The 16,756-nt window shown below is 36.1% G+C and overlaps 1 protein-coding gene across 5 annotated transcripts in view; it reads left to right on the top strand.

The window, feature by feature from the left end:
- ADAMTS6 (ADAM metallopeptidase with thrombospondin type 1 motif 6) overlaps window positions 1-16,756 on the top strand; it is a 313,953-nt gene that overhangs the window by 258,141 nt on the left and 39,056 nt on the right. For all 5 annotated transcript variants that reach the window (XM_032336137.1, XM_032336135.1, XM_032336134.1 and 2 more), the window contains 2 exons: window positions 3,054-3,183; window positions 13,026-13,230. In XM_032336137.1, coding sequence (XP_032192028.1) covers window positions 3,054-3,183; window positions 13,026-13,153 — 258 coding nt within the window. In that variant the 3' untranslated portion in view covers window positions 13,154-13,230. The remainder of the gene's footprint in view (window positions 1-3,053; window positions 3,184-13,025; window positions 13,231-16,756) is intronic.

Genomic DNA, 16,756 nt, shown 5'->3' on the forward strand with positions numbered 1-16,756 from the left:
GTGGGGGTAAAAGTTGGAAGGGGATTTTTATGCTGCTAGAGGAAGATAGATCAGCATTGTCAGAAGATTTGGAATAGATTCCTGGTATAGTCAGTTCTTGAGTGTGAAATACCACAATGTCTAATAGAACATTTTAGAAGAAAATTAATACAAGATGAATGCAAGGAAAAATGCATCTTCGTGAAATATAGAGTAATTTCAGCTGTTTATTCAAGGACTTTAATTTTTACTTAATAAAAATTAGTGTTCTGAAATTTTATGAAACTGAAGTGAACCCCCAAAATGCCCAAATTCCTAGTTTTTAAGAGGCCTGGAAGGCATGACCAAAATTAAGTCAATTTATAAATCTTAGCACTTAGTATCTCTTAACCACAGTTCCTTTTAGTGACTATTCTCTGTTGAATGAGTGAATGAATGAATGAATGAATGACTTGTCAACCACATTTCAGTGGCATGTTCAGTTTGTGTATTATGTAATTTTAAACTAATTATTGGATTCCACTAAAAAGCAAAATAGCCTTAAAAATAAAGATCCAGAACAAGGATATGAAATTATAGAAATTTTTTATTTTGTTCCTTGTGATTTTATTTACTTTCCAAATTTTCAACAATAAATGTTATGTAGTTAAGTTTTTCAAGATACATATGTGGTTGGAATTTATCTTGGGATCAGATATAAATCTCACCTCTGATAACTAATATTTCAGCTGTGATTCAAATTATAGAGGCCTTGCTTTTACATTAAAGGCTACTTTTAAAAACTAATGTATTATGACCAAATGACATTTCTAGGGCTAATTTAAAAGAAGTAGAATTTTATCTTAACCTGTAGAAACTGAACTGATGTTCCTGACACTGATGCAAAGCAACATCAGTTTCATTTTGTAGTGTTGAAAATGTTTATTCTTTCCTGAAAAACAACCAAGTATTGAATTGAATGACAACTTTCCTATTGCAAATGTAATCAGATTTTTTATTATTAAATATAATTATCAAAGATGGGTAAACTTGTATAAGTCCTCTGTGTAAGTGAATGGTTTGAGTCCCCCTCTCCAAGTATAATCATATTTGAATGGCTTTCAAAAAATGATCATGCAAACGTACAAAAACAATCCCCTACTCTCCCTAGTAGGACCAACACGTTGAACTAGGTGGATGAATATTCTGAGTCACTGTGGCAATTGGTAGTTGAATCCTATGACTAATGTAGAGATTTTTGTCTAGGTGGGTCACATGGACTTAGTTATCTGCCCACTGGAAAGACACAATGGGGAGATATTATCTGATGAATATTGTGGAACATGTGTGAATGGATCACAGTGATGCCTGATGTGAATCATTCTTCCCTCAAAAATGTAAAGTTTAATAGTTGAAAAATTCCAAACTGTTGTCACATAAACTGAGATTTGGCCTATTCTAGGGGTTAGGATGGAATGAATACAACACATATTCTGTTATTTTGCCAGTACGTTGTTGGCTATGTTTTAGACCCCTAAATTTAGGAAAACCTAAAAATTTATTCAAAGAGATTAGTAAAAGTCTTGAGTCACTGCAAATAGTAAAATATATCTTCTTCTGCTACTCTCCACCACCACGGAGGCTCCAGGACTTACTAATTTTCCTAATCAGAGTCATAGATCTCCCTATCTTGCTTAGTTAAAAGTATGCGTAGCCTGATGTCAGAGGCACCCCACCTGCAGAATATTCAAGACTCTTAAAGGACGTTGGGGGAAGCATTGATATATGTCTTTTAAGGTGATATTTCCTTCACTGAATGATCCTATTGTACATTGATTTCCCTAATTTGAGATTAAAGTCTTTACGGTATTATTAAAAGCAGATGGAAAAAAAAAAATAAGCAAAACTGTGGGTTTGTGTGGGGCTACCTAGGTGTGAAGCTGTGGTTTCCTGGATACCGCTAATGCTGTTTTTATAACTCTTTCTGGGTAATTTCATTTACCTGGTTATAGAGATGAGTGGGGGATTAGGAGGGTAGTTTATGCTTTTATTTCCAATTCCAGGAGTAACCTGTTACCTCTATATGATCTGAAACATATATCATTGTTTTTAGTTTTACCTTTTCTCTGATATCTTGGTATACCTAGCTTTGCTTCTTTAGATTCCTTGAAACTAAAGTAAAAATGAGCTTGCTTAAGGTCTACTCACTCAGGGATGTTTACAAATAACAGTGTGTTTGTGTGCATCTTTGTATTTTGTGAAATGTGAATAAGTTGTGGTGGATATCTTTGCCAATAAATAATAAACATACAGAATTTTACAATTCTTTTACAAACACACAGAATTTTACAAATTTAATAATGAGAATATTTTTAGCTGTGACAAACAGTTCACATAGACTAATTTTTAAGACTGAGATAATAATCTTCTGAGTTATTATTTCAAGGAATATATATATAGCTGTTTGACAGTGGTATAATCAACAGAGGGCCAACTCTGTTAAAACAAACAGACTAATGCAGTCTAAAAGAGGCCCACTGCAATCTTTAAATTCTAGACTTTGTGGGCTTTTAGAAAAATAAATCTGTAAGTGGAAGAAAAAGAATGAAATGTGTGAATGTAATGTGTTCCTGACAAAGACTAAATTGATGGGATTCGTCCTACAAAATATCAAAAAGTAAACTTGTCCCTATTGTCTTATTTTTAAATAGATAATAATCATTGTTTTGCATTGAAATGTATAGTCATACATTTTATCTGATAACATTTTGGGAAAATAAAGTTTGGTTTTTTGTTTTTTGGTTTTGTTTTTGTTTTTTTAAGGTAAGCACGAATAAGAATACACAATGGGAATACTAATTGATTAAAATTACCTGAAAACAGTTATGTTTCTAAATAGAAGAACAATAATTTTGCCTAAAATTGAAGTATAATGACCAGGCCTTCTCTCCTTTTTAGAGAAGCAGTCAAGTGTTTCTGGAACAGATAAGACAGCAGCGATCCAGTGAGGTTGATTCCCCAGAAGAAAGCTATGCATACCTGATTTATTGGAAAGTAAACTACTCTTCAACTAATGATGTCCTCTTTTTCTCAAGGTGTCCAAAGACAGGAGGTGGTCTGTAAAAGATTGGATGACAACTCTATTGTCCAGAACAATTACTGTGACCCAGACAGTAAGCCACCTGAAAATCAAAGAGCCTGCAACACTGAGCCCTGCCCACCTGAGTAAGTAAGAGTATGAAGTGAGAATTATTTTAAGTACAAAGAGAAGAATACTTAGCTATTCATATTTGGAAACATATTCATATGTTAGAAAAGGGGATAAAGTTTTTCGGAGGGTAAAGATTCCTATTTATCCGTAGATTTCAGTTATTAACCCCTTTAAAACAGGAACATCAGTAGAAACAGGAAGCCCTTTAAAACAGGCACAGTGCTGGAAATTACCAGATTTCATCAGTTCTAAGGCGTACCTTTTCACATTTTAACATCTTAGAGATTAAAATTCATCTTGCCATTGATAGTGTGTTACTTAAGATAATAAACAGCATTGTTTTTATTTTTTTTTAACGGTCTATAAAATAATGGTATCTTTTTTTTTTTTTAAATTATGGTATCTTAAATTCAATAAAACAGGGGTGCCTGGGTGGCTCAGTGGGTTAAGCCTCTGCCTTCAGCTCAGGTCATGATCCCAGGGTCCTGGGATCGAGCCCCACATCCGGCTCTCTGCCTAGCAGGGAGCCTGCTTCCTCCTCTCTCTCTCTGCCTGCCTCTCTGCCTGCTTGTTATCTCTCTCCCTCTGTCAAATAAATAAATAAAATCTTAAAAAAAAAATTTCAATAAAACACAGTAGTTTGGGGTGCAGTCATATCTTTTCCAGATATTTATCCTACAGGCCTGGAGACTCTTAAAATGTTTGGGAAACATTCTATAATGGAATATCAATGCTTTAATTTGTTGACCCAGTTTTAAGTTGTGTCATCCTAAATCATCCTATCTTCTGCATGTTGGGCACAGGCATGGAGGTGGACTTCAGGCTCATTCTGTTGATTAATGTAGTAGTTACAGCTCACTGTAAAGGGAGGTACAAGCTGACAGCCCATTCATGTTAATGATGACTTTTTAAAAAATTTAAATTTAGGGGCGCCTGGGTGGCTCAGTGGGTTAAGCCGCTGCCTTCGGCTCAGGTCATGATCTCAGGGTCCTGGGATCCAGCCCCGCATCGGGCTCTTTGCTCACCGGGGAGCCTGCTTCCTCCTCTCTCTCTGCCGGCCTTTCTGCCTACTTGTGATCTCTCTCTGTCAAATGAATAAATAAAATCTTTAAAAAAATTTTTTTTTAATTTAACACTGTGGACCTGCTGTCGGTGAGTCCCAATTTATAATCTGTAAGAACAGAAAGGTTTCTGGGCTGAGCAAAGGCATAATTAGAGACCCCTGGGTGACTTAGTTGGTAGAGCATGAAGCTCTTGATCTCAGGGTCATGAGCTCAAACCCCATGTTGGGAATAGAGATTACTTTTAAAAAATTAAAAAGAAAAAAGGCAGTGACTACATGAGAAAAGACAAAAATGCTGAAGACAAAGGTACTGAGTTGGTCATGATCTCTGTACGGCTTTTGCCTGTTTGACAACTGTAAGACAGAACATGTGCAAATGGCATTTCATCCTTGTTTGAGAAATCAGGGTAAACTTTATCTCCTTGGTTAACGATCCAAACTTGAAATTAATAGGGAAAAAGTATGCAAATGAATTTACATATCTCAAGCTCTGTAGAACTGAAGAGGAAAGCTCTATATGCAGTAACAACAGAGAAGTCACAGTAAAGGATTGTGTCCCTAATGTGTTTAAAGCAAGATAAGTTCCTTATCTTTGTTTCAATACAATAATGCCTTATGAACTTTCATTTCCCAAAGTCAGTGTCTGTCCAAATATTTGAATCTCAAAGGGAGATATTCACTGCTAGTGTCTTGAAACAGTTTAGGGCGGTGACTACCAAACAAAGAGCACAAAGAATCTAGAGTGAAAGTAGTTTTTATTCTAGGACCTTTATTTATTTTTTAAGATGTTATTTATTTATTTGAGAGAGAGAATGTGTGTGTGGGCAAGAGAGACAGAGAGCTAGAGAGCACAAGCACAAGCAGGCAGAAGGGCAGAGAGAGAGGGAGAAGCAGACTCCCTGCTGATCAGCGAGCTTGAGGTGGGGCTGGATCCCAGAACCCTGGGATCTTGACCTGAGCTGAAGGCAGGCGCTTAATTGACTGAGGCACCTAGGTGCCCTATTCTAGGACTTCTAAAATTTCATGGTTTTTTTTTTTTTTTTCAAAATATGACCACAGTGTAACTAATTTGTTAAAATCTAGACGACCCAGGGAAGTATAGAAATATGACCTATAATATGTATTACAAAGGCATTTGATTTTTTTTAATTTTTAAAAATTTTTTAAAATTTGATTTTTAAAAAATTTTTAAACATTTTTCTTCTTTCTGCCAATTAGTTTTTATAAATTTAACTCAAAAGAAATGGGAAGACTATATAAACTCATGCATAGAAACCAGGGCCAAAATTTTGTTCCTTTCCATATTTCCAATAACTTTCAACATTACTTTCATATAATTGTACATCTCAACTCATCAAGTTAATTTCCTTAAGTATTGTGTTTGGTATTTGATCAGCCATTTAAGACCTCTGAGTGGTCCTGGTCACACCTGTTTTATTTTGGCTTCAACTTTTTTATTTGTTTCAGCTTAAATGCTCTTCAAACATCCTTTGAGATTTCAGTGGTTTATCATTCTGTCCCACATGTTGTGGGCTTAGATATTACATTGGAGTTGTTTTGTAAATATATACTTGTATGTATGTGTATGTATACCTATGTGTATACTATATATATACTATATATGTGTATATATATATATATATATATATTAAGGGTAATTGACATTTGAATTAATGTACATAATTAAAATTAAGTTTTCTATCTCCTTTCCTTTTGTAATTCTAAGATAAAAAGTTATTTATTAACTTTTTTTAAGTTTGGAGGTAAGAAGATGGAAATTGAAAAGGAGAAATAAAAAGAATATGAAAAAGAAAATTTGGGCTGACTTTTTCAGAAAGAGCTAAAGATAGGTATCTAAAATATTACTATTTATTTGTCCATTTTTTCTTAGTTCCTTTTAAATTTCTTTTATATTCCTTTGAATTCAGACTATGAAAAACAAAATCTCAATTCTTTAGAATGGTGGCTGTACATCATAGAATTCCAGAGATGAAAATCATTGAAAGACTACTGAATTCAATAATACTTTCTAGAGATATTCTAGAGATGAAAATCATTGAAAGACTACTGAATGCAATAATACTTTAAATTAGTGTGGAAGAAAGGAAAGGAGATTTTTTTTTAGGTGATGATGTGATAATCATATTTGGTTTTGCAATACATATTAAAGCATAAAGGTTTTAAAACACAGATAAGTAGGGGCACCTGGATGGCTCAGTGGGTTAAAGCCTCTGCCTTCGGCTCAGGTCATGATCTCAGGGTCCTGGGATCAAGCCCCGCATTGATCTCTGCTCAGTAGAGAGCCTGTTTCTTCCTCCATCTCTCTCTGCCTGCCTCTCTATCTACTTGTGATCTCTGTCAAATAAATAAATAAAATCTTTAAAAACATAAAAATAAATAAAACGCAGATGAGTAAAAATAAGAAAATGAAAAATACCTGTAATACTTAAAATATCACTGTTAATATTTTGAAGTATTATCTACAGTCTTTTTTCTATGCTTGCATAGACATGTATATAAAACAAAATAATATTATATTATTTCTGATGCTCTGTAGTTAGTTCTTAACATATTTTGAACATTAAATGTCTTCTACAGAATTTAGTAGATATGTCATTGCTTAATTAATTTGTTTTCTACTGCTGAACAATTGTGGCTGTGTCTTAGCTTTTGATTCCTTAAGATACCACAGCATTAACAATTTTTGCAATTAAAACTTTGCTCTCTATAACTATGCTCTTATGGTAAATAAATGGGAATAGAATTCCTTGTTCAAGTGGAAATATATTTAAGTCTGTAAAACATTGTCAGATTGTTCTCCAGAGATAATGTATGAGTGTATATTCCTACTAACAGTGTATTAAAATGTAATTTCCCTGAACTGCATAATACTGGATATTATTATTATTATTATTTTATTTTATTTCATTTCATTTCATTTCACTTAATTTTATTATTAGAGGCTGAGTGAGCAGGGTAGGGAGAAGGGACAGAGGGACAGGGAAAGAAAGAGATTCTTAAGCAGGCTCCACGCACAGTAGGAGCCCAAAGCAGGGCCTGATCTCACAATCCTGAGATCATGACTTGAGCTGAAATCAAGAGTCAGACACTTAACAGACTGAGCCAACCAGGCATCCCTGGATATTATTATTATTAGAAACAATCTTTGATTATCTTATGGGGGGAAAAAAACCTTGATACCTAATTGTTGTGTTATGTTACTTCTTGAATTGCAGATGAGACTGAACATTGAAAAACTATGTCCAGGGGGCGCCTGGGTGGGTCAGTGGGTTAAGCCTCTGCTTTCAGCTTGGGTCATGATCCTGGGGTCCTGGGATTGAGTCCCACATCGGGCTCTCTGTTTGGCGGGGAGCCTGCTTCCCCCTCTGTCTCTGCCTGTTTCTCTGCCTACTTGTGATCTCTCTGTCAAATATATTTTTAAAAAAAAGAAAGAAAGAAAGAAAGAAAGAAAGAAAGAAAAACTGTGTCCAGTAGCCATTCGTATTACTTCTTTTTGATTTTCCCTTCCATGGCCTAACCTATACCATTTTCCTACTGAAGTGTTTATCATTTTGTTGCTGATTCCTATGAACTCTTAATGTATTAAGGGTATTAATTCTTTACCTCCATTTCAAATATTTTTTCCTAGTTTGTCATGTATTTTCCATATTATTTATGGTGTTATGATCTATTTTTACTCACAGAAGTCTTAAAATATTAACATAGAAAATCTATCACATTTTTATTTCTTTCTTAGGTATAATGTTTAGGAAGGCTTTATCCACTCTAAGATTGTATTATCAAAGTTTCCTTCAAAGTTTTTCTTCTTTTTATAATGTAAACTTTAATCTTCTTGAAATGTATTTGCCTACTTTGAGGAAAGGGTCTATATTTATTTCCAAATTCCCAGTTCCATTATTAAAATTTTAAATGATATTTTTAAAATCAGAAATTATCTTTTTAAATAATGAAATACTTCAAATGTCTCTTAGTCATATTGGAGACTTCATAAGGAGGGTGTGGAAAAATAGAGGGTAGTAAGATTTATCATTGTGCTTTATAAAGAAAATGACAGGACTAGGAAAAATAGATGAGAGAGGCATTGGTAGAGAAATACTAATTGTGTTTATTTGGAAGACCTTCAAGGGCAGAGGAAGCTTTGCTGTAAAAAAATTAATGTGCTCATAGCAGCAGCTCTTTTGTGAGAAACAGTGTAGTAGTCAAGAGGGTAAGGTGAATAGGGACAGGAAAAAAAAACAAGAATTCCAGAGGCATTCAGTGAAAATGGTGGGCTTCCTAACAAAGGCTCACATAATTGGAAAAAGGAAAAGGGAGGGGTTGATATTAAAGACCATGACTGATAGCAAGCTAGTGCCCCACCATGAGAAAAGGAAGTGGTGCTGAGCTGGAATCCAAAGAGAATGACCAAGAGCTCAGTTTTGACCATACTATCTTTCTGTGGCAAAAATGTTTCTATATATGGCCTCATGTGAAGAATTCTTGAATAGTGAATATTATTCCCCTATGATACTGTGGTTTTTAAAGTTGTGAAAATAAGAGGGGTGAAAACAATAGAGTATTATACATTGTGACCACAAACTAAGAAACATTTTTTTAAGCAACTGCAATGTGAAAGGCACTGTGCTTTGGGAGAAATGGCTGCCTTGCCTAAAGACAATGTAATTGGGTAAATACCTATAAAAATAACTATAGTTTTGGCAAAATATGTTAAACACAATAAGAAAGTTATAAACAAAAGTGCTAAAGGATGCTTGGGCTGGGGAGAAATTTTTACTTGGTTGTTAGGTTAGGTTTTATTTAATGGTATCTTTTATGATATAATGTTTAACAATTATATTGAGTCATTGTACCTCACCCAAGGACAAACATAATATGTTATTTTAACTTTAGAGGAAGTTTCATCAGAGTCCTCTATAAAACTCCAAAATTTAAGAGCTGCGGACAATCATAGAAATCATGTAGGCCAACTCCCATCATGATGAGAGTATGTTAATCTCTGGTGATGTTTTCTCATCGTACCACACACCACTAATCAATTATCTGATGGCACCTGAATACTTCCAGTACTTAATACTTGCTTATTTCATTGCCACAGTCTCAATTGCTATAATTTCAGAGATATTTATTACATTCTTTTTTTTTTTTCAATTTAGAAAAATCTCAGCTGTTTCCCTAGACAGCTGTATACCCTAGACATTTCTAGGGTATAGAGGCTTATACTTAATATTAGTTTTACTTTCCAATTAATGAGGAATGAGCAGATTTTCTTTTCTTTTTACCAACTTAATGTTTAGCAATATTTTCTAAAACCTATTTTAAAATCAAACAAAGTTGTACCCTCTTAATAAGTAATTGATAGGTTACATGTATTGAATCTCCCTTTGAGTAAAGACGCTATTGTGAGATTATGAAGATTTTTTAAAAATTTTTGTTATGTTGATTCGTGACAAGGATTGATAATTAGATGCTTGACCCTAGGACAGAGGCTGGAAAATCTCCCTATCTCTCTCTTTTAATCCAAACATCTAATATCAGTTTATTTTCATATGTTCCGCCATTTCCCTTTAAGTTAAAAAGCAAAAATAATACTCTGCTTTTATGCTCGGTTCTTTCTTCAAATATTATGGTTAACCTAGGTTAGGGGAAAATATTTTATAATGTCTCTCTTATTCCCTGCCCCCAATAATATTCTTGTTTGTCCTATTAATGTACAGACACTATGGGTCAAATTGACACAGTCTGCACCACACCACTCTTATTTCAGACACTCAAGCCTGAATTCTACGAGTTGTTAATGTCTAATGGATATGAAGACACTTGTGAGGACGAAAACAATTTGATCACTTGGTGTTGGGAAGAGCTCAGAAAGAAGCATTCCCAGTGTTGTTCAGATTATAACAATTCAACCAGTGATATTTCCAGAATTTTTGTGTTTATATTTTTACCACCAAATCTAGAGGAGAAAATAAGGAGGTCATCAGAGGGTCAAATACAATGGGAAAAGTGAAGGTGAAGGAAGCTGTATGTCTTAAACTGGATAGAGGAATAAAGAAAATGCAGTGGCAAAATTGCCAAACTATTTAAATAACTCGGGTGTGATTTAATCCTTTAGAGAGACACGGGAAGGGATGATTTGGTGAGCAATAAAGATGCAACAGGGACTGAAATCAGAGTTCGAGTCAGAAGGGAAATTGGGAGGGTGGTTAATACTTTTACTTTCATACGCTCCAAATTAAATGCTGGATTGATACATCTAGACTAAGAGACGTTTGGCAATAAAAGAGAGGGCAAAGAATAAAAAGGCGGAGGTGGACCTGACCTCGTCCAGCAAAGAACAGCAACACCTCCTGAATCACTGCTGTTACTCTGGGCACCTGTGTTTAATTTGAAGGACTCCATCCCTCTTACATTATGAGACCTAATGAGATCATGGCTGGAGGTGGTATGACTGGACTTTTTGTGGCTGAGTTGTACACATTTCTGTTTTATCCCCTAATCTTGGTGATGAAATCACTGTTGCGAATTGAATCAGAGTTTCACTATGGCTGGCATGCAAGTTATTATTCTCAGTACACATTTTCCTCTTTACCAAAAATGGTACTAACAACTTGGGATCATGTTCATCTGTGGAAAACAAAATGAAAAGAATATGAAAATCCTTTAAATCTCCTCTGGAAAATGACTTAGAAAAACAACATTAACATCAGATTCTCAGGATTAAATCATCATTCTTTAAGTGAATTTTAGGTTGAAAATTTTCAGTTTTTGGAAAGATATATTCTAACTTTGAGAAACTGGTTATTTATAATATTTTTAAAAGCTATAACTAAAGATAATACAAATAATAGTGAATAAAGGCCATTGTTGTATATTTGGCTAACTACGGCTCAAATATAGCACCTAGTACTCTGACATCAATGAGGTGTTACCTCCTACATACAAAACTTGGCACAATTAACTAAGCTCACAGAAATCGTGAGAAATTTGTTCTTAAGCTTTCATACTCTTCTGTCTAGAGAGTCTCTTACCTAAGAGTTGAACATATCCACTGAGGATAGTTGCATAATCTATAATCACAGATTGAAGAAAATGACTTGTGACCTCATGCTTGTGACCTAGATCCTACTAGTTAGCAGAGTTAAGAATGAAATTCAGTGGAGGCAGTAATTGCTGGGGGATCTAATCCTAGTTTCAATACTGCTCTTTTCATGATTTTGGAGAACCATTTTCCTCACACTACTCTGACTTCCTCTTCTATAAAACAAAGTACAAAACCTTGAATATAGTTGGCATTCAGCATATATTTATGAAATTAAATACAATATTATAACTATCAGGATTCTGGTTGGAAATAACAAAACTTCGACTTCAGCTACTTTTTGCACAGAAGAGGGTTTGTTGGTTTACTTAACAAAGCTGGGGGAAGGGCAATGGTGGCTCTCATTTAAGGAAGGGCTCCAGGACTCAAGTACCATCAGGGCTGTCTAGTTCCTCTGCATTCTTTCACCTCAGCTTATTCCACTGGCAGGCCACGTGGCCGCCAGCAGCTCTTACATCTTAATGCTCTTTTGTGACAAAAAGGGAAAGACCCCTTTACTCTAGTATAGATAGAAAAATTTTAAAGCCAAATTCTCATTGGTCTGATTTGTATCTTGATTCACACCTTTTGACCAAATAATGTCCCTCAGAGAGTGAGTTCTGCAGATGTTTTACGTACATACACACATGCACACACATATACACACATTGAAATTACATATATGTGAAAGTTCAGTGATGACTTTAGGGAAAAAGAGTGGTTCACCTATAAACGTGAAACGTGTTAGTTTTGTTTTCGGTTTCACACACTAGCTGCATAGAAGCTGTTTTCAGGAGTAGAGGGATCAAAACAAGGGACCTCCATGTTTTCACGAAGCTGGCTCAGGCTCTGCTCCTGGTGCAGGTGTTTAAAGACTCCTACATCTTCAGGATGGACACCTGAGCTCTCTCTGCCCCATTAGCATAGTAAAGGCCTTCTATCTTATGCAGAGCCTGACATGCATTTCTGAAAAACAAACAAACAAACAAAAAAGCAAATTTCTACCTCCTTTAATGTGGTTTTAGCACAAAATCCTTGATTGCAGGAGAACCTGCCTCAATGTGAGAATAAATAAAGCTTCTGCCGCTTTTTTGTTGGATGTCAGACACAATGTTAGAAGCTTTTAGTGGTTTGCTAAAGCAAGCTACTACTGGCTCCAGAAATCCCATTATGAGCAGATCTTCTCTTGATACATTCAGCATGGCAAGGATGTAGGTTGAAACTGATGATGGGCATTCACATCACAAAATTGGCAAATGGAACAAATCAAGACCCCTGCCCTCCCATACAGACTTGGTTGTTAAACTCTGACCTAGCACATAACTGGAAGCCTCATATTTATTATTTTACTTAATCCTCATCACAGTCTCATGATGTATATTGTTATCTTCATTTAAAAAATTAATTTAGAAAAGGGGAGATATCAGTGTGGTTAAGAACATACATTGCATTACTTGTTTGGACCTGACTTCTGTCTGCTTCAAAGCCCACACACTACACTTGGAAGGCAGCTGACCATGTGTTATCTTTTCCTTAGCAGCCCTTCCATTTGTCATTTCTCACATCAACCAACACTGAAATGTCAGCTCTTTTAGGGAGAGAATGTAATCCATTGACAAAAGTGCTTTCACTCAGCTAAAAATCTCTGGCTACACTGAGGAAATGTTCTGTGTTTCTTCCACTTCTTGCTGCAGGTGGTTCATTGGGGATTGGTTGGAGTGTAGCAAGACTTGTGATGGTGGAATGCGCACCAGGGCAGTGCTCTGCATCAGGAAGATTGGACCTTCTGAGGAGGAGACACTGGACTACAGTGGTTGTTTAACACACCGGCCTATTGAAAAAGAGTCCTGCAACAACCAGTCTTGTCCACCTCAGTGGGTGGCTTTGGACTGGTCAGAAGTAAGGAAACATGAGGCTATATATTTTGAGATCCAAAGCATTTAATACTAAGGACACCTAAGCATGTGAACGCCTTAGAACTCAACAAGTAGGGACTCCTTAACAGTAAATTTGGTCCTGTTATATTTTATTACTGCTTGTCAGGAAGTAAGGGGTTTTTTTGGAGGGGGGACATAGTTAAGGAAATCAATGAAAAACTAGACATCAATGTGATTAAAAATAAACCCAAAGTGAATTTGAAAGAATATAATAGTGAGTACTCACATAAGTGATTTTTCTCCTTCTTTGCTATTCTTCTTTTTCTTCTTTGCTCTTCTTGAGCAGCAAAATAAGCTCAGAATTAGTGATAGATCTTTTCTCCCCGTGTAATGTAGCCTAACTACATAATTCATACATACAAATATTTATCAATTTTTAATCACTTACTATGTATCTAAATATGTTTTAATTGCTTCTGTTGCATCTGGGGAAGAAACATGGATTTGAGGGTTATAATATACCAAAAAGTCAAATTCAGATTTTATCATTACCTCTGCTTATATGATCGGAGAGGGAGACCTAAGATAATGGTTTTCCAGCATACATGTGTATAAAAGAGCCTAAAATAATCCAAAGGACTCAGAAAAATGGTCTTATGAAAAATAAGGTAAGAGGTAGAGTTAATTCTTGACTCCTCATTCTGCATGAGACATAAACATATAAACACCATGCCATTCTCCACATTTCCCAAAGAAGAGTTGAATTCTTCTGTAGTGTTGGTTAATACTAAAAAGAATGAGTACCTGGCTATATAACTAAAGTCATTCTTCCAATTTAGCCAAACAGGATGCATTTCCTGCTGGAAACATTGTGGCACTTGCTTTGGGTATTTCCTGTAGACCTCATAAGTTTGTTAAAATAATAATAATAATAAATAAATAAACAAACAAACAAACAAACAGAAAACATACATTATTCTTTAGGAACCCCCAGATGTAACTTTTCCCCTTCTGAATCTTACTTCTAGAGTGGCCTTATTTTACTAGAGGCATGGGCCTAAAAAAGGGACTGTGTTTAAGATGGTACATGGAAATGGGAGATTCTGACCCATTGTGGTTATCTGTGGAATCTGTGGTGGGAGTTGGGAGTGTTCTCCCAAGTTTCCTGGCCAAACTCCAGCTCCAGTAATTATATCTGCCTACTTAACTTTTGTGTTTCAATCAAATGCAGAGATATGCTTGGTATTATTCACTGAGTGGTTATGGAAAACAATATGAAGTTTCTGTTCCTTAAAAGTGGGTGGATTAACTCCTAAATTGATTTTTTTTAAAGGTTTTGTTTATTTATTTATTGAGAGAGAGAGAGAGAGCACAAGAAGGGGGAGGGTCAGAGGGAGAAGCAGACTCCCTGCTGAGCAGGGAGCCCAATGTGGGACTTGATCCTGGGATTCTGGGATCATAACCCGAGCCAAAGGCATTTGCTTAACCAACTGAGCCACAAAGGTGCCCCTCCTAAATTGATTTGAAAGATAAAACCTACTGATAAAGAATAGACATTCTACAGAGTTATACATAAATTGGTAATTTTACCTGAAATTCAGTGCCTAAGACTCTCTAGAAGTTCACAAGTAGCTACTGAGAATGATGACAAATTTGTTATTAGAAAACCATAGTAGAAGACATGACTTTTGTCTTCAACAGTTTTAAGGTTTCAGGTCAAGTCCCTACTTATAATTTAGTGCTAAATAAACACACTGGAATGGTCACTACAAATAACACAAAGGAATCCTGTAAACTTGGGAAAGTAAATGTCCATGAAACAACTAGAGAGGGCACCTGGGTGACTCAGTGGATTAAAGCCTCTGCCTTCAGCTCAGGTCATGGTTCCAGGGCCCTGGGATCGAGCCCCACCTCGGGCTGTCTGCTCAGCAGGGAGCCTGCTTCCCCCTCTCTCTCTCTCTGTCTGCCTCTCTGCCTACTTGTGATCTGTCTCTGTCAAATAAATAAATAAAATCTTTAAAAAAGAAACAACTAGAGAATAATATAAGAGTGTTTAATAAATGAGGTAGAAATGTATAAGTGATATAGAAATTTAGAGCTGAGAAGGTCAGAATAGACTGAGGTAGGATCAGAAAGATTTTTAGGTGATGGGAATTAAACTGAATATTGAAATACAGGATATGAAATAGGGAAGAGATTAGAGAAACTGGAGAAGATATTCCTGATGTCAGAATAAAGTTATTTATTCAGTTACTTATTCAGAAAATATTCCTGAAACAACTGAGTAGAAACACAAAGATTTTGTGGTCCAAGTAAAAAGGATTGAATACAGAAACTTAAACATCACCTTTCTACCCAAAGTGGAAAAAAGTAGTTAAGTTCATAAGCAGACACAAGAAGAAATTTCTGCAAACCATGAAAACACTAAAATCACACGCACAGATTTCACGTTGATCTCTTGATCTAACAAATATAATCACCTTGAGAAATGGCATATGCATAGTTATTGTTATTTCCATTTCAAATACCATTTTAAAGTTTTCTTCTGAAATCAACTTCATATAGGTTGTAATTGCCCTGCTCTTCGAATTTTGATTCTCTCTTGTTTGTTTGTTTTTAGAGAGAGAGCACACGCAAGCAAGCAGTGGGGCGGGGAAGGACAGAGGGACAGGGAGAGAGAGAATCGGAAGCAGGCTCGACACCTAGCCCAGAGCCCTACATGACACTCCATCTCAGGACCCTGAGATCATAGCCTGAGCCAGAATCAAGATGCTTAACCAACTGAGCCACCTGGGTGCCCCTAGAATTTTGATTCTTACCTATCCATTCTTAGAGGTGACTTGCTCAAATAGGTCTGAGAGGCTCTTAAGCACTCCTGGAGTCTGCCTGAAGAATAACATGAATAAGTTAGGTGGGCTTTTAATCACATTTCTGCTACCTTCTTTAAGGTAGCTAAGTCAGGAGCTCCTGAGTGGCTCAGTTGGTTAAGCACCTGACTCTTGATGTGGGTTGAGGTCATGATCTCAGGGCTCTGAGATCAAGCCCTGCATGAGATCAAGCCTGTGTGGGCTCTGTGATAAGCACGAAGCCTGCCTAAGATTTTCTTTCTCTTGGGGCGCCTGGGTGAGTAAGTGGGTTAAGCCACTGCCTTCGCCTCAGGTCATGATCTCAGGGTCCTGGAATTGAGCCCCACATCGGGCTCTGTGCTTGGCAGGGAGCCTGCCTCCCCCCCTCTCTCTGCCTGTCTCTCTGCCTACTTGTGAGCTCTGTCTCTCTGTCAAACAAATAAATGAAATCTTAAAAAAAAAAAAAAAAGATTTTCTCTCTCTCCCTGTGCCCCTCCTGCCACCCACCTTAACCCCCACAGCTGCTCATGTACATGCGCTCAAAAACAATAAAATATATAAAGATTTTAAAAAATTAATTAGGAAAAAAAAGATAGCTAAGTCAAAGCTTAGGAGAAAGAGGTAGTGCGGAGGATGTGGTATGCACCTGTTGGGACTACTGTTTCAAGGGAAGCATTGGTGGCTGCTGTTGTCTCTCCACAG

This window comes from Mustela erminea, chromosome 3 (assembly GCF_009829155.1).
Source record: "Mustela erminea isolate mMusErm1 chromosome 3, mMusErm1.Pri, whole genome shotgun sequence".
In the NCBI taxonomy this organism is placed as follows: domain Eukaryota; kingdom Metazoa; phylum Chordata; class Mammalia; order Carnivora; family Mustelidae; genus Mustela; species Mustela erminea.